At 46.1% G+C, this 20,323-nt stretch overlaps 1 protein-coding gene across 6 annotated transcripts in view; it reads right to left on the bottom strand.

Moving 5' to 3' along the window:
- Nucleotides 1–3,177: 3,177 nt before the first annotated feature.
- The window catches only part of LOC115183955 (little elongation complex subunit 1-like), a 26,896-nt gene continuing 9,750 nt past the window's right edge, over nucleotides 3,178–20,323 (bottom strand). For 4 of the 6 annotated variants that reach the window (XM_029744938.1, XM_029744940.1, XM_029744942.1 and 1 more), the window contains 7 exons: nucleotides 17,504–20,323; nucleotides 16,588–16,756; nucleotides 15,784–15,944; nucleotides 15,393–15,583; nucleotides 14,487–14,587; nucleotides 14,281–14,379; nucleotides 3,178–3,564 (listed from right to left, as the gene is read on the bottom strand). The exon at nucleotides 17,504–20,323 is cut by the window's right edge. In XM_029744938.1, the coding sequence (XP_029600798.1) occupies nucleotides 3,383–3,564; nucleotides 14,281–14,379; nucleotides 14,487–14,587; nucleotides 15,393–15,583; nucleotides 15,784–15,944; nucleotides 16,588–16,756; nucleotides 17,504–20,323 (3,723 nt within the window). In that variant the 3' untranslated portion in view covers nucleotides 3,178–3,382. Of the gene's footprint in view, nucleotides 3,565–14,280; nucleotides 14,394–14,486; nucleotides 14,588–15,392; nucleotides 15,584–15,783; nucleotides 15,945–16,587; nucleotides 16,757–17,503 lie in introns of all 6 variants that reach the window. The other 2 variants (XM_029744939.1, XR_003874135.1) reach the window with 2 other exon arrangements.

Raw genomic sequence — 20,323 nt, 5'->3', positions numbered from 1 at the left:
TCTAGCAGCACCATATCACCAGGTAACATTCTGAGTATGTTGTCTATCACCAGCAGCACCATATCACCAGGTAACATTCTGAGGATGTTGTCTAGCAGCACCATATCACCAGGTAACATTCTGAGTATGTTGTTGATAAGAGAATTATCTATTAAAGGTAAATGAATCAATAAACTATGATGAATTATTAGTCATACAGAATGGTTAATGAATAATCAACGTAATAATCAATGTAGGGATAGATAAGTTTGATTAGTTCTGGAAAGTCCAGGAACCAGGGGATAGGGAAAGAAAATGTGTATATGCAATTACGAGGGACACCAGGAGACAGATGGTCCTGAGAGTAAAAGCTTCAAAGCATTTCTAACCTTGAGGGAAAGGAACAGGCGAGCTCGGGATAGTGATAAAGAGTGTGAGAAGGTTGTGGGGGAAGCAGGTCACCAACAGTTTGTGTGTAAATGCATGTGCGTAAGAAAGCAAGAACTATATAATGACTGTTTTTTTATCCTGACCTCAGAACGTTCTCTGAATAAAGCTACAGATACCTTTTGCAGAAAGCTGAGTCCTTGCCTAATTATTTTAACCCATTGTCTTACAAACCTTGGGCATTAGTCAAGGTGAATTGATTATTGATTATTATCATCTAAGATATAAAATTCCTTTTACAGTTGTCTATCACCAGCAGCACCATATCACCAGGTAACATTCTGAGTATGTTGTCCAACAGCACCATATCACCAGGTAACATTCTGAGGATGTTGTCTAGCAGCACCATATCACCAGGTAACATTCTGAGTATGTTGTCCAGCAGCACCATATCACCAGGTAACATTCTGAGTATGTTGTCTATCACCAGCAGCACCATATCACCAGGTAACATTCTGAGTATGTTGTCTATCACCAGCAGCACCATATCACCAGGTAACATTCTGAGGATGTTGTCTAACAGCACCATATCACCAGGTAACATTCTGAGGATGTTGTCTATCAGCACCATATCACCAGGTAACATTCTGAGTATGTTGTCCAGCAGCACCATATCACCAGGTAACATTCTGAGGATGTTGTCTAGCAGCACCATATCACCAGGTAACATTCTGAGTATGTTGTCTATCACTAGCAGCACCATATCACCAGGTAACATTCTGAGTATGTTGTCCAGCAGCACCATATCACCAGGTAAAATTCTGAGTATATTGTCTATCACTAGCAGCACCATATCACCAGGTAACATTCTGAGTGTGTCTAGCAGCACCATATCACCAGGTAACATTCTGAGTATGTTGTCCAGCAGCACCATATCACCAGGTAACATTCTGAGTGTGTGTAAATGTACTTGGTAAATAAAGGTGATTCTGAAAAGAACAAGTTTGCTTTTTCTAAACGGAATCTCTATTTTTGATATAAATTGAATGTTCTAGAATTGTTCCAGTTTCACTTGGTTTTTCTGTGTGCCGTCATGGGCCGGCTTTCCATCACCACAATGGTAAGGAGAAAGAACAGGCTTTTCCTCACTATCCCCATTTAGTTTAAAAGGTCATTATTACTGACCAGTCAAAGGTCAAGACAGAGCAGTGGCATGGACGGATGAATGATGGATAATGGATGGATGAATGATGGATAATGGATGAATGAATGCTGGATGGATGATGGACAGATGGATAATGGACAGACGGATGAGTGATGGATGGATAATGAATGATGGACAGATGAATGATGGCTGAATTCTGGATGGATGTATAATGAATGATGGATGATAATGGACAGGTGAATGCTGGATGGATGATGGATAATGGACGGGTGAATGCTGGATGGATGATGGATAGGTGAATGCTGGATGGATGGATAATGAATGCTGGATGGACGGGTGAATGCTGGATGAATGGATAATGAATGATGGATAATGGATGGATGGGTGAATGATGGATTATAGACAGGTGAATGCTGGATGAATAATGGACGGGTGAATGCTGGATGGATAATGAATGCTGGATGGATGGATGGGTGAATGCTGGATGGATAATGAATGCTGGATGGATGGATGGGTGAATGCTGGATGGATGATGGACGGTCAACGTGAAGGAGAGCAGTCTTCCATGAGACAATAATTGGATCATATATTATTAAACAACGCTTACCTCTTAGATTTTAATTTGTCAAATGAAATAGAAATAGGCTCTAACAGTGAACATTTACAAAACATTTACAAAAGTAGGGACGTTTATATTGTATACAGGGAGCTTCACCAAACAGAATCTCTACATCATATTTACAAAGTCACGCTCAACATATAAAGAACCGGAACAGAAAACCCAAACAGAACGTCAAGGGGAACGTGATGAGTTAACCAACAGATAAATAATACGGACATTAAAAAGGAGTCCCAGAAGTTCAGTCCACAGCAGGGTTCAAGGCGTCAGATATAAAAGGTATGGATAGGTAACAGCAAAACGGAAGCTGCTTCACCTTGCCCTCTTTATAGGCAACATTCTTGGATCTAGGAAATCCTTACAGATCTGTACAAGTGGCAATGGACCTAGGGGTTAGGAGCGTGGAGGGGTTAAGGACTAGGACCTATGGGTTAGGGGTGTGGAGGGGTTAAGGACTAGGGGTTAGGAGCTAGGGGTTAAGGGTGTGGAGGGGTTAGGAGCTAGGGGTTAGGAGCTAGGGGTTAAGGACTAGGACCTAGGGGTTAGAGGTGTGGAGGGGTTAAGGACTAGGGGTTAGGGACTAGGGGTTAGGGACTAGGGGTGTGGAGGGTTAGGAGCTAGGGGCTAGGGGTTAGGGGTGTGGAGGGGTTAGGAGCTAGGGGTTAGGAGCTAGGGGTTAGGAGCTAGGGGTTAGGAGCTAGGGGTTAGGAGCTAGGGGTTAGGGAGCTAGGGGTTAGGGAGCTAGGGGTTAGGGGTGTGGAGGGGTTAAGGAGCTAGGGGTTAGGAGTTATGGGTTAGGAGCTAGGGGTGTGGAGGGGTTAAGGAGCTAGGGGTTATGAGCTAGGGACTAGGAGCTAGGGATTAGGGGTGTGGAGGGGTTAAGGACTAGGGGTTAGGAGCTAGGGGTTAGGAGCTAGGGACTAGGAGCTAGGGACTAGGAGCTAGGGACTAGGAGCTAGGGGTTAGGAGCTAGGGGTTAGGAGCTAGGGGTTAGGAGCTAGGGGTTAGGAGCTAGGGGTTAGGAGCTAGGGGTTAGGAGCTAGGGGTTAGGAGCTAGGGACTAGGAGCTAGGGACTAGGAGCTAGGGACTAGGAGCTAGGAGCGTGGAGGGGTTAAGGAGCTAAGGGTTAAGGGCTAGGAGCTAGGGACTAGGAGCTAGGGACTAGGGATTAGGGACTAGGGATTAGGGACTAGGGATTAGGGATTAGGGACTAGGGACTAGGGACTAGGGACTAGGGGTTGCTGTGTCGGCAGAGCGAGGCGATCTGTGTGATGCAGCTGGTGACAGCGGGGGGGACAGGCTGGGTGGTCTCTCCTCGCCATGATGCCAGCGCAGCCAAAGCCTCCTTGGGGTTGCTAGGCGACAGGTCGTAGACAGTGTAGACAGCTGCCAGCTGGACCTCCCAGGGAACACCTGGAAATGACATCAGAGACTCATTGGTTGGTCCATCTGTCCAATACAGACACAGATCTGTCCAGTCTCATCTGTAAAAACAAAACAGAAAGTAATTCTGCTCAGATGAGACTGGACAGACGTCTGCCCAGTCTCATCTGAGCAGAATGACTTTTTGTTTTTAGCAGAAGAGTTAAGTTTACAGGTACAGACATCCCACCCAGGAACTGAGGTTATCAGGAAACTAGGCGTACAGCGCCTTCAGATAGTATTCAGACCCCTGGACTTTTTACACATTAATGTTACATCCTTAACCTAAAATGGATTCAATTAAATACAAATATCCCCATAATGACAAAGCAAAAATAGGTTTAGACAATTTATTAAAAATAAAACAAAATACCTTACCAAAGGTTTGGACACCTACTCATTCCAGAGTTCCTTTATTTTTACTATTTTCTATATTGTAGAATAATAGTAAAGACATCTGATAAGAGAATTATCTAATAAATGTAAATGAATCAATAAACCATGATGAATTATTAGTCATACAGCAGGTTTAATGAATAATCAATGTAATGATCAATGTAGGGATCGATTAGTCTGATTAGTTCCGGAAAGTCCAGGAACCACTGGAGAGGGAAAGAAATGTGTGTATGCAATTAGTATAGAGAGATAGAGAAGCAGATGGTCAAGGGAGTAAAAGCTTCAAAGAGTTCCTAACCTTGAGGGAAAAGAACAGGCTGAGCTCTGGATAGTGATAAACAAGTGTGGGAAGTCTACGGGGGATGCATGTCACCAACAGTTTGTGTGTAAATGCATGTGCGTAAGAAAGCAAGAACTATATAATGACTGTTTTGTTATCCTGACCTCAGAACGTTCTCTGAATAAAGCCACAGAAACCTTTTGCAGAAAGCTGAGTCCTTGCCTAATTATTTGAACCCATTGTCTTACAAACCTTGGGCATTAGTGAAGGCGAATTGATTATTGATTATTATCATCAAGATATTAAATTCCTTTAACAACATCAAAACTATGAAATAACACACATGGAATAACCAAAAAAGTGATAAATCAAAAATCTTCAAAGTAGCCACCCTTTGCCTTAACAACTTTGCACAATCTTGGCATTCTCTCAACCAGCTTCACCTGGAATTATTTTCCAACAGTCTTGAAGGAGTTCCCACATATGCTGAGCACTTGTTGCCTGCTTTTCATTCACTCGGCGGTCCAACTCATCCCAAACCATCTCAATTGGGTTGAGGTCGGGTGATTGTGAGCTCAGGTGCATCCTGTTTCCATTGATTATCCTTGAGATGTTTCTACAACTTGACTGGAGTCCACTTGTTCAATTGATTGGACATGATTTGGAAAGGCACACACCTGTCTATATGAGGTCCCACAGTTGACAGTGCATGTCAGAGCAAAAACCAAGCCATGAGGTCGAATTAAATTGTCCATAGAGCTCCCAGACAGGATTGTGTCGAGGCACAGATCTGGGGAAGGGTACCAAACAATTTCAGCAGGTCCCCAAGAACACAGTGGCCTCCATAATTCTTAAATGAAAGAAGATTGGAACCACCAAGACACTTCCTAGAGCTGTCCCCCTGGCCAAACTGAGCAATCGGGGTAGAAGGGCCTTGGTCAGGGAGGTGACCAAGAACCCGATGGTCACTGACAGAGCTCTAGAGTTCCTCTGTGGCGATGGTAGAACCTTTCAGAAGGACAACCATCTCTGCAGCACTCCACCAATCAGGCCTTTATGGTAGAGTGGCCAGACAGAAGCCACTCCTCAGTAAAAGGCACATTACAGCCCGCTTGGAGTTTGCCAAAAGGCACCGAAAGACTCTCAGACCATGAGAAACAAGATGCTCTGGTCTGCTGAAACCAAGATGAATCACTTTGGCCTGAAAGCCAAGCATCACGTCTGGAGGAAACCTGGCACCATCCCTACAGTGAAGCATGGTGGTGGCAGCATCATGCTGTGGGGATGTTTTTCAGCGGCAATGACTGGGAGACTAGTCAGGATCAAGGTTCACCTTCCAACAGGACAACGACCCTAAGCACACAGCCAAGACAATGCAGGAGTGGCTTCGGAACAAGACTCCAAATGTCCTTGAGTGGCCCAGCCAGAGCCCGGACTTGAACCCGATCGAACATCTCTGGAGAGACCTGAAAATAGCTGTGCAGCGACGCTCCCCATCCAACCTGACAGAGCTTGAGAGGATCTGCAGAGAAGAATGGGAGAAACTCCCCAAATACAGGTGTGCCAAGCTTGTAGCGTCATACCCAAGAAGACTCGAGGTTGTAATCACTGCTTAAGGTTCTTAAACAAAGTACTGAGTAAAGGGTCTGAATACTTCCGTTTTTATTTTTTCTAAATTAACAAAATGTCTTAACTTTTTTTTTTGCGTTGTCATTATGGGGTATTGTGATGTCATTATGGGGTATTGTGTGTCGATTGATGAGGGGGAAAACAACAATGTAATACATTTTAGAATAAGGCTGTAACATAACAAAAGTCAAGGGATCTGAATACTTTCTGAAGGCCCTGCATGTCCCACGTCACAGAAGTGGCATTTGTAAACGTAATTTTTTATCAAAATGCATATTTTGGGCAGAAATGCCTTCTGGAATATGTGAACTTTCATGTGCCTTAATAACAAACTTGTATTCCATCCATAAATATGAATAAAATTGTTAAATTACGAGCCTAGTTGGTTTAGCCACAAAAAAAGGCAGGAACCTTCCTGCTAGCCATGATTGGCTGAGATGTTTTCCCTGTTAAAATAAAGATTTTAAATAATGGGTGGGCTGGACATGCCGGGAGAGGGTTTGGATTGGTCTACCATGTAGCGCGCTTCTGTCTATAACGTGACCTGTTCAGTATGTGTTGACAGTCCTACCGCACCGTTTCTGAAAGATACGTTAGCCATCGAGAACTACAAAAGTTTAGCTACTTTTCTCAACAACATTGATACCCTGAATGTAGCAGGCTCTATCGACAGATCAGTTGGAAAACGTGATGGGCTACTTTCTGCACACGCCAACGATCAGTGTGAACCTGGAGTGACTTGACAACACTGGTCAAACAAGATGTAGCTACAAACAAAACAGAGTTAAATGATTCCAGTCGGCCGTGAAGCGTGCCTCCATGTATACGGGTAAGAGTCTAGCTACAATTTCAGATATAAGTTTCTAATTTTGTCAGAAATGTGTTTTTATTGCAAGCTAAAATGTACTGTTAGCTAGCTAGCAAACGTTAGCTTGCTGGCTCGCTAGCTAACGTTACGTCTATGATCTTGGTAGTAATATTATTTTGAATCAGAAATCCATTTGCATTGCTGGTTATGGACTAATGTTAGCTAGGTTAACATTGACCCTAGTCTGTTAGCTTTAGCTACCTGCAGATTAATACTACAGCTATGACAATGTTTGTATTGGTAGTAGTATGAGTTGGGATTATGCCCGATCATAGTTTAGCTAGCTAGCCGCCTAGCTAGCCACATGTCTAAACAAAATTGTTCCTCAACTGTAGTGTATGATAAACCATTTTCTAGCTCAGAGTCTCTCCTTTCATCCAATGTGAAAAAAAACAACAAAAAAATACTATTTCAAATGTTGCTACATAAGACCGAATCGAGGCGATTGGTCACAGCCTATACTCAGCCAGAGGGCAGACCAATCATAAAACAATTTAAGACTGGGCGAAATACTAGTGGCTGGAAATATACTGCTAAAAAAAATAAAGGGAACACTTAAACAACACATCCTAGATCTGAATGAAAGAAATAATCTTATTAAATACTTTTTTCTTTACATAGTTGAATGTTCTGACAACAAAATCACACAAAAATAATCAATGGAAATCCAATTTATCAACCCATGGAGGTCTGGATTTGGAGTCACACTTAAAATTAAAGTGGAAAACCACACTACAGGCTGATCCAACTTTGATGTAATGTCCTTAAAACAAGTCAAAATGAGGCTCAGTAGTGTGTGTGGCCTCCACGTGCCTGTATGACCTCCATACAACGCCTGGGCATGCTCCTGATGAGGTGGCGGATGGTCTCCTGTGGGATCTCCTTCCAGACCTGGACTAAAGCATCCGCCAACTCCTGGACAGTCTGTGGTGCAACGTGGCATTGGTGGATGGAGCGAGACATGATGTCCCAGATGTGCTCAATTGGATTCAGGTCTGGGGAACGGGCGGGCCAGTCCATAGCATCAATGCCTTCCTCTTGCAGGAACTGCTGACACACTCCAGCCACATGAGGTCTAGCATTGTCTTGCATTAGGAGGAACCCAGGGCCAACCACACCAGCATATGGTCTCGCAAGGGATCTGAGGATCTCATCTCGGTACCTAATGGCAGTCAGGCTACCTCTGGCGAGCACATGGAGGGCTGTGCGGCCCCCCAAAGAAATGCCACCCCACACCATGACTGACCCACCGTCAAACCGGTCATGCTGGAGGATGTTGCAGGCAGCAGAACATTCTCCACAGCGTCTCCAGACTCGTCACGTCTGTCACGTGCTCAGTGTGAACCTGCTTTCATCTGTGAAGAGCACAGGGCGCCAGTGGCGAATTTGCCAATCTTGGTGTTCTCTGGCAAATGCCAAACGTCCTGCACGGTGTTGGGCTGTAAGCACAACCCCCACCTGTGGACGTCGGGCCCTCATACCACCCTCATGGAGTCGGTTTCTGACTGTTTGAGCAGACACATGCACATTTGTGGCCTGCTGGAGGTCATTTTGCAGGGCTCTGGCAGTGCTTCTCCTGCTCCTCCTTGCACAAAGGCGGAGGTAGCGGTCCTGCTGCTGGGTTGTTGCCCTCCTACGGCCTCCTCCACGTCTCCTGATGTACTGGCCTGTCTCCTGGTAGCGCCTCCATGCTCTGGACACTACGCTGACAGACACAGCAAACCTTCTTGCCACAGCTCGCATTGATGTGCCATCCTGGATGAGCTGCACTACCTGAGCCACTTGTGTGGGTTGTAGACTCCGTCTCATGCTATCACTAGAGTGAAAGCACCGCCAGCATTCAAAAGTGACCAAAACATCAGCCAGGAAGCATGGGAACTGAGAAGTGGTCTGTGGTCTCCACCTGTAGAACCACTCCTTTATTGGGGGTGTCTTGCTAATTGCCTATAATTTCCATCTGTTGTCTATTCCATTTGCACAACAGCATGTGAAATTTGTCAATCAGTGTTGCTTCCTAAGTGGACAGTTTGATTTCACAGAAGTGTGATTGACTTGGAGTTACATTGTGTTGTTTAAGTGTTCCCTTTATTTTTTTGAGCAGTGTATAATTTAAGGTTTGGTACGGAGAGTCCTCCTACTTCTTTCCCTCTTTTTTAAGTGGATTAATTTTATCCGGGATCGTTTACTTGTCGTATACCTTGTCGTATCCAAGATGGCGTAGCAGTTCAGACGTCCTGTCGTGTCCCGTGTATATATATATATATTTACATATTTTTTCTTCACTTATCTTTTTACATTTTTTTATTCTAAATACTCAACCTCAAAGCACTCTCCTGCAACCCGCCTCATCAATTTAAAAAAAAAAAGAAAGTATTATTTACCTCATCTGAATTCCACGACAGAAGCTAGCCAGAGGTTAGCCATTTTCACTGGCTAACGTTGAAGTTCAGCTAGCTACGGTTAGCTGTCCTCAGCTATCCATTAGCTCGAAAAGCTATCGCCAGTTTTTGTACAGCGCGACTCAGACCAGAGCATATCGGACCTATTCTCTCTCCTTTCCTCGATTTCTACCGCAGGCTCTGGACATTTACACCTGGATCTTGCAGCTAACTAGCTGCTACCTGAGTGACTATTGGCAACGTCGGTCTCGGAATTAACACACACTATTACGGAGCTAGCTAGCTAGCCAGCTGAAGAATTCCGTCAGCCACTCGTGGGCTACTCCTGAGCTAGCCAGCTGAAGTGTCTCCTGGGCTACAACTCACCTATCCTGACCCGTTTTACTGCCGATGCGGAGCCCCATTGGGTCTTCACGACTGGATCACCGACGTTATCTGCCCGAGGGAGTTGTCCAACTGGCCCCTCCGTCGCGACGTAACCTGATCGCCCATCTGCGGCCAGCTAATCGTTAGCTGTCTTTTCGGCTGCGATCTGAATAGGTCTGTCGGACACTTTTCTTGGGCCACTATAACTAACTATTTTACCAACTTGGACAGGTCCCCCCTTCCACACGGAACCCCACTAACCCACAGACGGAAACGCACGAGGCGGCTAAAAACAGACCTCCCTCCCATCTTCCACCAGCTTGCTACCTATGGCCCGGCTAGCTGTCTGATTCTCACTGGACCCTCTGATCACTCGGCTAAGCATGCCTCTCCTTAATGTCAATATGCCTTGTCCATTGCTGTTCTGGTTAGTGTTTATTGGCTTATTTCACTGTAGAGCCTCTAGCCCTGCTCATTATACCTTATCCAACCTCTCAGTTCCTCCACCCACACATGCTATGACATCTTCTGGTTTCAATGATATTTCTAGAGACAATATCTCTCTCATAATCACTAAATGCCTAGGTTTACCTCCTCTGTACTCACATCCCACCATACCTTTGTCTGTACATTATACCTTGAAGCTATTTTATCGCCCCCAGATACCTGCTCCTTTTTCTCTCTATTCTGGACGTCACAGACGACCAATTCTTATAGCTTTTAGCCGTACCCTCATACTTATCCTTCTCTGCTCCGCTGGGGATGTAGAGGTGAATCCAGGCCCTTCAGTGCCTGGCTCCACACCTACTCCCCAGGCGCTCTCTTTTGATGACTTCTGTAACCGTAATAGCCTTGGTTTCATGCATGTTAACATTAGAAGCCTCCTCCCTAAGTTTGTTTTATTCACCGCTTTAGCACACTCTGCCAACCCGGATGTCCTAGCTGTGTCTGAATCTTGGCTTAGGAAGTCCACCAAAAACTGTGAAATCTTCATCCCTAACTACAACGTTTTCAGACAAGATAGAACGACCAAAGGGGGCGGTGTTGCAATCTACTGCAGAGATAGCTTGCAGAGTTCTGTCCTGCTATCCAGGTCTGTACCCAAACAATTTGAACTTCTACTTTTAAAAATCCACCTCTCCAAAAACAAGTCTCTCACCGTTGCCGCCTGCTATAGACCCCCCTCGGCCCCTAGCTGTGCTCTGGACACCATATGTGAACTGATTGCCCCCATCTATCTTCAGAGCTCGTGCTACTAGGCGACCTAAACTGGGACATGCTTAACACCCCAGCCATTCTACAATCCAAGCTTGATGCCCTCAATCTCACACAAATTATTAATGAACCCACCAGGTACAACCCCAAAGCCGCAAACACTGGCACCCTCATAGATATCATCCTAACCAATGTGCCCTCTAATTACACCTCTGCTGTTTTCAACCAAGATCTCAGCGATCACTGCCTCATTGCCTGCACCCGTAATGGGTCAGCGGTCAAACGACCTCCACTCATCACTGTCAAACGCTCCCTGAAACATTTCAACGAGCAAGCCTTTCTAATCGACCTGGCCCTGGTATCCTGGAAGGATATTGACCTCATCCCGTCAGTAGAGGATGCCTGGTTATTTTTTAAAAATGCCTTCCTCTCCATCTTAAATAAGCATGCCCCTTTCAAGAAATTTAGAACCAGGAACAGATATAGCCCTTGGTTCTCCCCAGACCTGACTGCCCTTAACCAACACAAAAATATCCTGTGGCGTTCTGCATTAGCATCGAACTGCCCCCGCGATATGCAACTTTTTAGGGAAGTTAGAAACCAATACACACAGGCAGTTAGAAACGCCAAGGCTAGCTTTTTCAAACAGAAATTTGCTTCGTGCAACTCCAACTCTAAAAAGTTCTGGGACATTGTAAAGTCCATGGAGAATAAGAACACCTCCTCCCAACTGCCCACTGCACTGAGGATAGGAAACTCTGTCACCACCGATAAGCCCACTATAATTGAGAATTTCAATAAGCATTTTTCTACGGCTGGCCATGCTTTCCACCTAACTACCCCTACTGCATTCAACAGCACTGCACCCCCCACAGCTACTCGCCCAAGCCTCCCCCATTTCTCCTTCTCCCAAATCCATTCAGCTGATGTTCTGAAAGAGCTGCAAAATCTGGACCCCTACAAATCAGCTGGGCTTGACAATCTGGACCCTTTCTTTCTAAAATTATCTGCCGAAATTATTGCAACCCCTATTACTAGCCTGTTCAACCTCTCTTTCGTGTCGTCTGAGATTCCCATAGATTGGAAAGCAGCTGCTGTCATCCCCCTCTTCAAAGGAGGTGACACTCTTGACCCAAGTTGCTACAGACCCATATCCATCCTACCCTGCCTTTCTAAGGTCTTCGAAAGCCAAGTCAACAAACAGATTACCGACTATTTTGAATCCCACCGCACCCTCTCCGCTATGCAATCTGGTTTCAGAGCTGGTCATGGGTGCACCTCAGCCACGCTCAAGGTCCTAAACGACATCGTAACCGCCATCGATAAGAAACATTACTGTGCTGCCGTATTCATTGACCTGGCCAAAGCTTTTGACTCTGTTAATCACCACATCCTCATCGGCAGACTTAGTAGCCTTGGTTTCTCAAACGATTGCGTCGCCTGGTTCACCAACTACTTCTCTGACAGAGTTCAGTGTGTCAAATCGGAGGGCCTACTGTCTGGACCTCTGGCAGTCTCTATGGGGGTACCACAGGGTTCAATTCTTGGGCCAACTCTTTTCTCTGTATACATAAATGATGTCGCTCTTGCTGCTGGTGAATCTCTGATCCACCTCTACGCAGACGACACCATTCTGTATACTTCTGGCCCTTCTTTGGACACTGTGTTAACAACCCTCCAGACGAGCTTCAATGCCATTCAACTCTCCTTCCGTGGTCTCCAACTGCTCCTAAACACAAGTAAAACTAAATGCATGCTCTTCAACCGATCGCTGCCTGCACCTGCCCGCCCATCCAGCATAACTTCTCTGGACGGTTCTAACTTAGAATTTGTGGACAACTACAAATACCTAGGTGTCTGGTTAGACTGTAAACTCTCCTTCCAGACTCACATCAATCATCTCCAATCCAAAGTGAAATCTAGAATTGGCTTCCTATTTCGCAACAAAGCATCCTTCACTCATGCTGCCAAACATACCCTCGTAAAACTGACCATCCTACCAATCCTCGACTTCGGCGATGTCATTTACAAAATAGCCTCCAATACCCTACTCAACAAGCTGGATGCAGTCTATCACAGTGCCATCCGTTTTGTCACCAAAGCCCCATATACAACCCACCACTGCGACCTGTATGCTCTCGTTGGCTGGCCTTCACTTCATCATCGTCGCCAAACACATTGGCTCCAGGTCATCTACAAGACCCTGCTAGGTAAAGTCCCCCCTTATCTCCGCTCACTGGTCACCATAGCAGCACCCACCTGTAGCACGCGCTCCAGCAGGTATATCTCTCTGGTCACCCCTAAAGCCAACTCCTCCTTTGGTCGTCTCTCCTTCCAGTTCTCAGCTGCCAATGATTGGAACGAACTACAAAAATCTCTAAAACTGGAAACACTTATCTCCCTCACTAGCTTTAAGCACCAGCTGTCAGAGCAACTCACAGATCTCTGCACCTGTACATAGCCCATCTTTAATTGAGCCCAAACTACTACCTTTTCCCCTACTGTATTTATTTATTTTATTTATTTTGCTCCTTTGCACCATATTATTTATATTTTAACTTTTAACTTTCTTCAAACTACAAATCTACCATTCCAGTGTTTTTTTCTTGCCATACTTTATTTACTTTGCCACCATGGCATTTTTTTGCCTTTACCTCCATTATCTCACATCATTTGCTCACATTGTATATAGTCTTATTTTTTTTCTACTGCATCATTGATTGTATGTTGTTTTACTCCATGTGTAACTCTGTGTTTTTGTATGTTGTCGAACTGCTTTGCTTTATCTTGGCCAGGTCGCAATTGTAAATGAGAACTTGTTCTCAACTTGCCTACCTGGTTAAATAAAGGTGAAATAAATAAAAATAAAAATAAAATAAATACATTTAGAAACCACACTATGAATGTCATTCTAAATAGCCAGAAGGGAGAGACAAGGGAAGCTTTAAACTACACATATTCAGCCCTGGGCAGTATATTCATCCTGACAATAGATATTATTTTGTATTTATTTTACCGTTATTTTACCAGGCAAGTTGACTGAGAACACGTTCTCATTTACAGCAACGACCTGGGGAATAGTTACAGGGGAGAGGAGGGGGATGAATGAGCCAATTGGAAGCCGGGGATGATTAGGTGATCGTGATGGTATGAGGGCCAGATTGGGAATTTAGCCAGGACACCGGGGTTAACACCCCTACTCTTACGATAAGTGACATGGGATCTTTAGAGAGAGTCAGGACACCCGTTTAACGTCCCATCTGAAAGACGGCACCCTACACAGGACAATGTCCCCAATCACTGCCCTGGGGCATTTTTATTTTAGACCAGAGGAAAGAGCACCTCCTACTAGCCCTCCAACACCACTTCCAGCAGCATCTGGTCTCCCATCCAGGGACTGACCAGGACCAACCCTGCTTAGCTTCAGAAGCAAGTCAGCAGTGGGATGCAGGGTGGTAACGCTGCTGGTTAAAGCAACTAGGATGTTAACCCACCTGAGTAGAATGACTGATGAAATACAGATGAACCATTTCAGAAGCTTTACAGTAGATTACCTTCCGACTGTCCGTGTCTGGCGAACGTGTTGATGACCCTGGCGATGTTCTTCACAGACCAGCCACATCCCTCCTTAATTCCCAGCTGCCCGAGGCGCCCTGACGAGGTGGTTCTTATGGTTACACTTCATTGGTCAGTACAAATTATAATAAAAAAAAAGTGTTTCATGAAACAATTATACACAAAACAAACAAACACCACCCACCTATGAGTCTGAGGATCGCAGCCACAGTGACATCCTGGATGGGAGTATGTCTCGATCTGGGCTGGGTCACCCAGGAGTTCATCACCGGCCACAGCTCTTTACTTTAAAAACAGGACAACAAAGAACACCTGAGGCCATGATTCACTGACATGATGATTAATACACTCGAACATACTGTATCTACTGTCTTCAGTCTGTCATGTCTCCATGTCCACTGTAGTGCGCTAGCCTATGCTAATCGCTAGCCTATGCTAATCGCTAGCCTATGCTAAAGATTTACTATGCAGAAATCTCTCCGGCATTTTCTGGTTGCTCAAATTCTAAGTTTGCCTGTTTATGTGACCAAAACAGCATGCAGAGTGTAGAGAATCATTGTACCATCTAAAATCGCTGTATATTTTCTATAACCATGGAGAATCATTGTACCATCTAAATCCCTGTATTTTCTATAACCATATTTTCCATAACTGTTTACAGCTGGTGTACAAAACCGAAAGTAAAAAGACACAAAAAATGAAACTTAAGACCAGAAGCATAGAAATAGTGACATAGAACAGATCTACCTCTTCTTAGACTGGCTTTCAATGAGAATGACAGATCTATAACTCACATTTTACGTGAATTTGGTGAGGTCACCTAAAAAGTGACATCTGCAGTCTAAGTCAAATGGGGCTAACTGGCTACATACATTATCTAACCATCTTCAACGCTTAACAAAATCATTTTTAGGATAGAGGCCCCCCCACACGCTGTCTAGCTAGATGAATATTTAGCTGGATGGTCATAATGACATTAAAGAGTTTGCTAAATGTATGCATTTGGTTTTGTCTTCATTGTTTTGTTCGCCGGTGAATTTCAGTCCAGCTGTGGCAGTCAACAACAACCAATAGTAGACCTGCTTTGTACCTCAGTAGGTTGTCATGGGTCCACTTCCAGTGTGTATGAGAGCAGAGCAGCTCCAGGGTGAAGACGCGTTGCCAGGCAACAGGGTTCAGGTCCTCTCCCTGTCGCGGGTGTTTCTGGAAGGTCATCTCAGCGGCGTCTCTGACGGACGTCAACGTGCGGGACACCAACTGATCCACGTCACTAGGAGGACTCTGGGGACGCAGACGTGACACAAAGTCAAAACTGATGTTACGCCAAGCTTCACAATACACATAACAGGAAAATGGACAGGCCTTCTCAGTGACAGAATACTGACAACTCTTCCCCTCTGTTAATCGATTTAAAAAAGGTGGAGACCAATAGACAACCGTAGATCCCGTAACCGCAGACCAAGATTATAAAGATAGCATACCTTCTCCCATCCCAGGTAAGCAGTCAGGCAGTGGAGCACCTCTCCTTGAGCTTTGACCTTGGTGACCGTGTGGATGGCCTGGCACACTACAGTCCTGCAGGAGAACACATTGGGCCACGTGGTCACCATGAACAGAACCAGCTTGGCTGACTCAGGGAAATCTGTGGGGGGGGAAACACGAACAGAAACAAAGTCAACTCAAGCTGTGACGTCAGTCAACTAAAGCTATTCAATGAAGCCATGTTACCTTCTCTAAGGATGCTGTAGGCCAGGATGTGTTACCTTCTCTAAGGACGCCGTGGGCCAGGATGTGTTACCTTCTCTAAGGACGCCGTAGGCCAGGATGTGTTACCTTCTCTAAGGACGCCATAGGCCAGGATGTGTTACCTTCTCTAAGGACGCCGTAGGCCAGGATGTGTTACCTTCTCTAAGGATGCTGTAGGCCAGGATGTGTTACCTTCTCTAAGGATGCTGTAGGCCAGGATGTGTTACCTTCTCTAAGGATGCTGTAGGCCAGGATGTGTTACCTTCTCTAAGGACGCTGTAGGCCAGGATGTGTTACCTTCTCTAAGGATCTAGGCCAGGATGTGTTACCTTCTCTAAGGATGCTGTAGGCCAGGATGTGTTACCTTCTCTAAGGATGCTGTAGGCCAGGATGTGTTACCTTCTCTAAGGATGCTGTAGGCCAGGATGTGTTACCTTCTCTAAGGATGCTGTAGGCCAGGATGTGTTACCTTCTCTAAGGATGCTGTAGGCCAGGATGTGTTACCTTCTCTAAGGATGCTGTAGGCCAGGATGTGTTACCTTCTCTAAGGATGCTGTAGGCCAGGATGTGTGCTCTGTCCCAGTCCCTCCTTTGTCGGCACAGAGCAGTGTAGACTCTGACCAGAGCCTGGAGGTGAGTCCCAGGCAGCTCAGTCCTCTCAGTCTTCAGCTTAGTCAGCATCACCGACATCAGATCATCTGCCAGAGGCTGACAAGTCACAGGACAACCATGTACCAAGGATTCACAGGACAGCCATGTACCAAGGATTCACAGGACAGCCATGTACCAAGGATTCACAGGACAGCCATGTACCAAGGATTCACAGGACAGCCATGTACCAAGGATTCACAGGACAGCCATGTACCAAGGATTCACAGGACAGCCATGTACCAAGGATTCACAGGACAACCATGTAAGAGGTGTTCACGTCTACCAATTAAAGGGATACTTTATGATCTCTGCTAGCAGATACCATAGACTTCTAGTCATTGTGCTAACGCTAGTTAGCAATTGTGCTAGGGCTAGTTAGCAACTACGTTCAAACTGCACGGAGACATAAAAATGGTATCCACGAGTTCATCTGACTCTGGGGGAGTAGATAAAGGGCCTCGTTGCCAAAGTCCAGAAGCATGCCTTTAAAAGATACTAAGGCAAATATGCTACGTAGACAACTAGGCAAAGCTGTACGTGACTAACCTGATTCTACGTAGACTACTAGGCAAAGCTGTACGTGACTAACCTGATTCTACGTAGACAACTAGGCAAAGCTGTACGTGACTAACCTGATTCTACGTAGACTACTAGGCAAAGCTGTACGTGACTAACCTGATTCTACGTAGACAACTAGGCAAAGCTGTACGTGACTAACCTGATTCTACGTAGACTACTAGGCAAAGCTGTACGTGACTAATCTGATTCTACGTAGACTACTAGGCAAAGCTGTACGTGACTAACCTGATTGTTTGAGAACTCAGAGAGGACCTTCTTCTCCTCATCCCGTAACACAGGCTTCCTAGACAGATTCCCAACAAACAGGTGACTCTTGATGACAGGCAACAGGTCAAAACACTGGGCTTCTATCTTCTCTAAGGCCTGGGATATGGAGGCTTCGCCTGCTGGTTTCCCAACCAGTTTCTCCTTCTCTGTAGGCTGTGAAGAACTCCCATGTTGAGGTGTCCTGAGTAGTGGGTCGGGACTGGCTGATGTCGTGGAGGATATCCCCTTAGCAGCAGGGCCGGCCGTCGCCCCAGCAGGGCCGGGGGAGCAGTTATCCAGCCTCAGCCTTTTGGCACTCTTTGGTAGAAGCATGTTGACTCCACTTCGCTTCCCTCTTTGTTCTGTTTTGGTGAAAGCCGTGGACGAGGAGTTGATGGTTTTGAAGCCAGATATCTGACTGACAGAGCTGGAGGGTGTAGTCCCCGTTTCAGCAGCAGACATACAGATGTTTCCTCGGAGGATACCGAGAGTCCAGGCACGGGCAGACAGTTCTGGATACATGCTGTCTAGAATCCTCATGGAGTTCTCCTGGGCGGGACTAGTGGAGGAAGAGGAAGGGCTGAAGGCAGGAAGTCTCCCTGGAACAGGAAGGGCGTGTTTAGGAGTGGCTGAACCAAACTGTAGTGGTGAGGAAGGAGCGGTTTGAGACGGGGAGCTCAACATCTGATCATCAGGTGCTGTTTGGGAACCCAGAGGGGAAACAGGTCCTTCCATTGGTGAGGGAAAGGACAGTTTACCAATCACCTGTCTTGGATTAGCAGGTTTTACCGGTCTCGGAGGAGTTACAGTGAGAGGCATCAGAAGAGGAGGTAGTGGGGGACCCATTTCAAAGCGAACCTTCCCAATAGGAATTTTCCCTGTAGGTTCTGGGGAGTGGCCCACAGGCAAGGCTGCTGTGGGTTCTGGGGAGTGGCCCACAGACAAGGCTGCTGTGGGTTCTGGGGAGTGGCCCACAGGCAAGGCTGCTGGCCTGATCCCTTCCCTCATGTCAGGGCTGAGTCTTTCAATAATAACTTTACATGAAAGGGTGGCCGTTTGCTGGCCGTCCCTGGGAGCCACGCCGTCTTTCCCTGAGCTTGTTTGGACTGCGTTTGATCTAACAAGACTCTTCCTGACACACCCACTTCTAGTACTGATCATCTCAGTCTGGGCATTTCCATGTAGTTTCTCAGACCCTTCATCTGTCAGCTGGGACTCCGACCTTGACTCAGAGATGCAGTCGGTGGTTGTAGGATGCTTACGGTTAGCTTTCATATTCTGGTGTTGTAGAACATGAACCGAGCGATCACAATCTTTCAGCATCCCGTTGTTCAAAGGCTCCTCACTCTTTAACTCTGTAGGAGACGGTGGACTCCTAACATCTGAACCTGGGTCTTCAGCATCTTTCTTTCCATTCATCCTCTTCGGTTGTGTACCAGATCTCAGGAGCTTCACGTTCACCACAGGGGAAAGACATATGGGACTATGTAACCTCTTGCATACTGTATGGTTTGTGCTACTCTGAGCATTGGGTTTTGTTGCCTGGATGTCTTCATGGAGTTCAGATATCGTAGTACACTTCTCTACACTCTTTACAGAGCTCATTAAACTGGCAGGAGAGATGTGGACACCAGATTTTGGCATAGACTTCTGTTCAAATGATGATGATTCCTCTGCCCCAGAGGAATGGACCGTAATGACTGTTGATACTATACCTACATCTACCAGTCCTTCTGTAGGACGACTGGGCGAGACCAGTCCTTCTGTCGGACGACTGGGGGAGACCAGTCCTTCTGTCGGACGACTGGGGGAGACCAGTACATCACAAACCGGTTTCCAAGAGAAACCCCCTTCTTGGTCTTTATCTGATTCCTGGCCTGTAAACAACTCGTCTTGTTTACGGGGACCTGCTCGAGGAGCTGCTTTATGATCAGTTGTGTTACATTGAGTGTTAGGAGCCCATTCACTCAGTTGATCTGGACCAGTCAGTGTCTCAGCAGAACATTCAACCAGAGGACTGGGTTCCAGCTGTTTAGTGGTGGGAGTTTGAGACACGCTGGCCTCTCCTGTCTGATCTTTAATTCCTTCTACTTTGTCCGAGTCCCCATGGTCGATGCTCTGACCCTCCAAGACACATCCTTTATAACATGGGTTAGTCTCAACATCCATTTCTGTCATGTCTGGTGAGGAGTCCTGCACTTGTTCTCCTTGTGTCTGGGTGAGTGAGGTCTGAACGGTGCCGGTACGGACAGAGGTGTTGCCTGGAGGATCCGCTGAGCTTGGGAGACACTCTGTGGTTTTGGTAAAGGAAGGTAGATCAATAGAGGAGGTTTGAGTCTCTCCTGATGGGGATTGGATGGTTTTAGCAGCTGGTTCTACCTGCATGTCTTCCTGTTCACAGACAGACAGACCGTTCCTCTCTTTCTCTCCTGACATCCCCGTGGCCAGATCAGGGCTTTCTCTCAGAGTAGAATTAGTGTTGTCTGAGACGGGGCTTTCTCTCAGAGTAGAATGAATTCTGTCTGATGGTAGTTCCACTGAGGAGTCTGCAGGTTGTTGTCCTGCCAACACAAGGGCCATCTGACTGGCTGGTCCAGGTTGCTGTCCTGCTGTCTGATTGGCTGGTCCTGTAGTGTAGACAGAGTGACTTCTGTTCTCTAGAGTAGATCTGGTCTCTCCTGACTCCAAGACATCATCCAACCTCTCCTGAGCTGAGGAGCAGGGTAAGGGGGAGAGGACAGGAGGCAGCGGCTTGAACCAGTCCAGGATCTCCTCAACTGATCTACTATGTTTATGGCC

The sequence above is a fragment of the Salmo trutta genome, unplaced genomic scaffold, assembly GCF_901001165.1.
Source record: "Salmo trutta unplaced genomic scaffold, fSalTru1.1, whole genome shotgun sequence".
NCBI lineage: Eukaryota > Metazoa > Chordata > Actinopteri > Salmoniformes > Salmonidae > Salmo > Salmo trutta.
The sequence above is the reverse complement of the archived record's forward strand: the minus strand, read 5'-3'. Positions and strand labels throughout refer to the sequence as shown.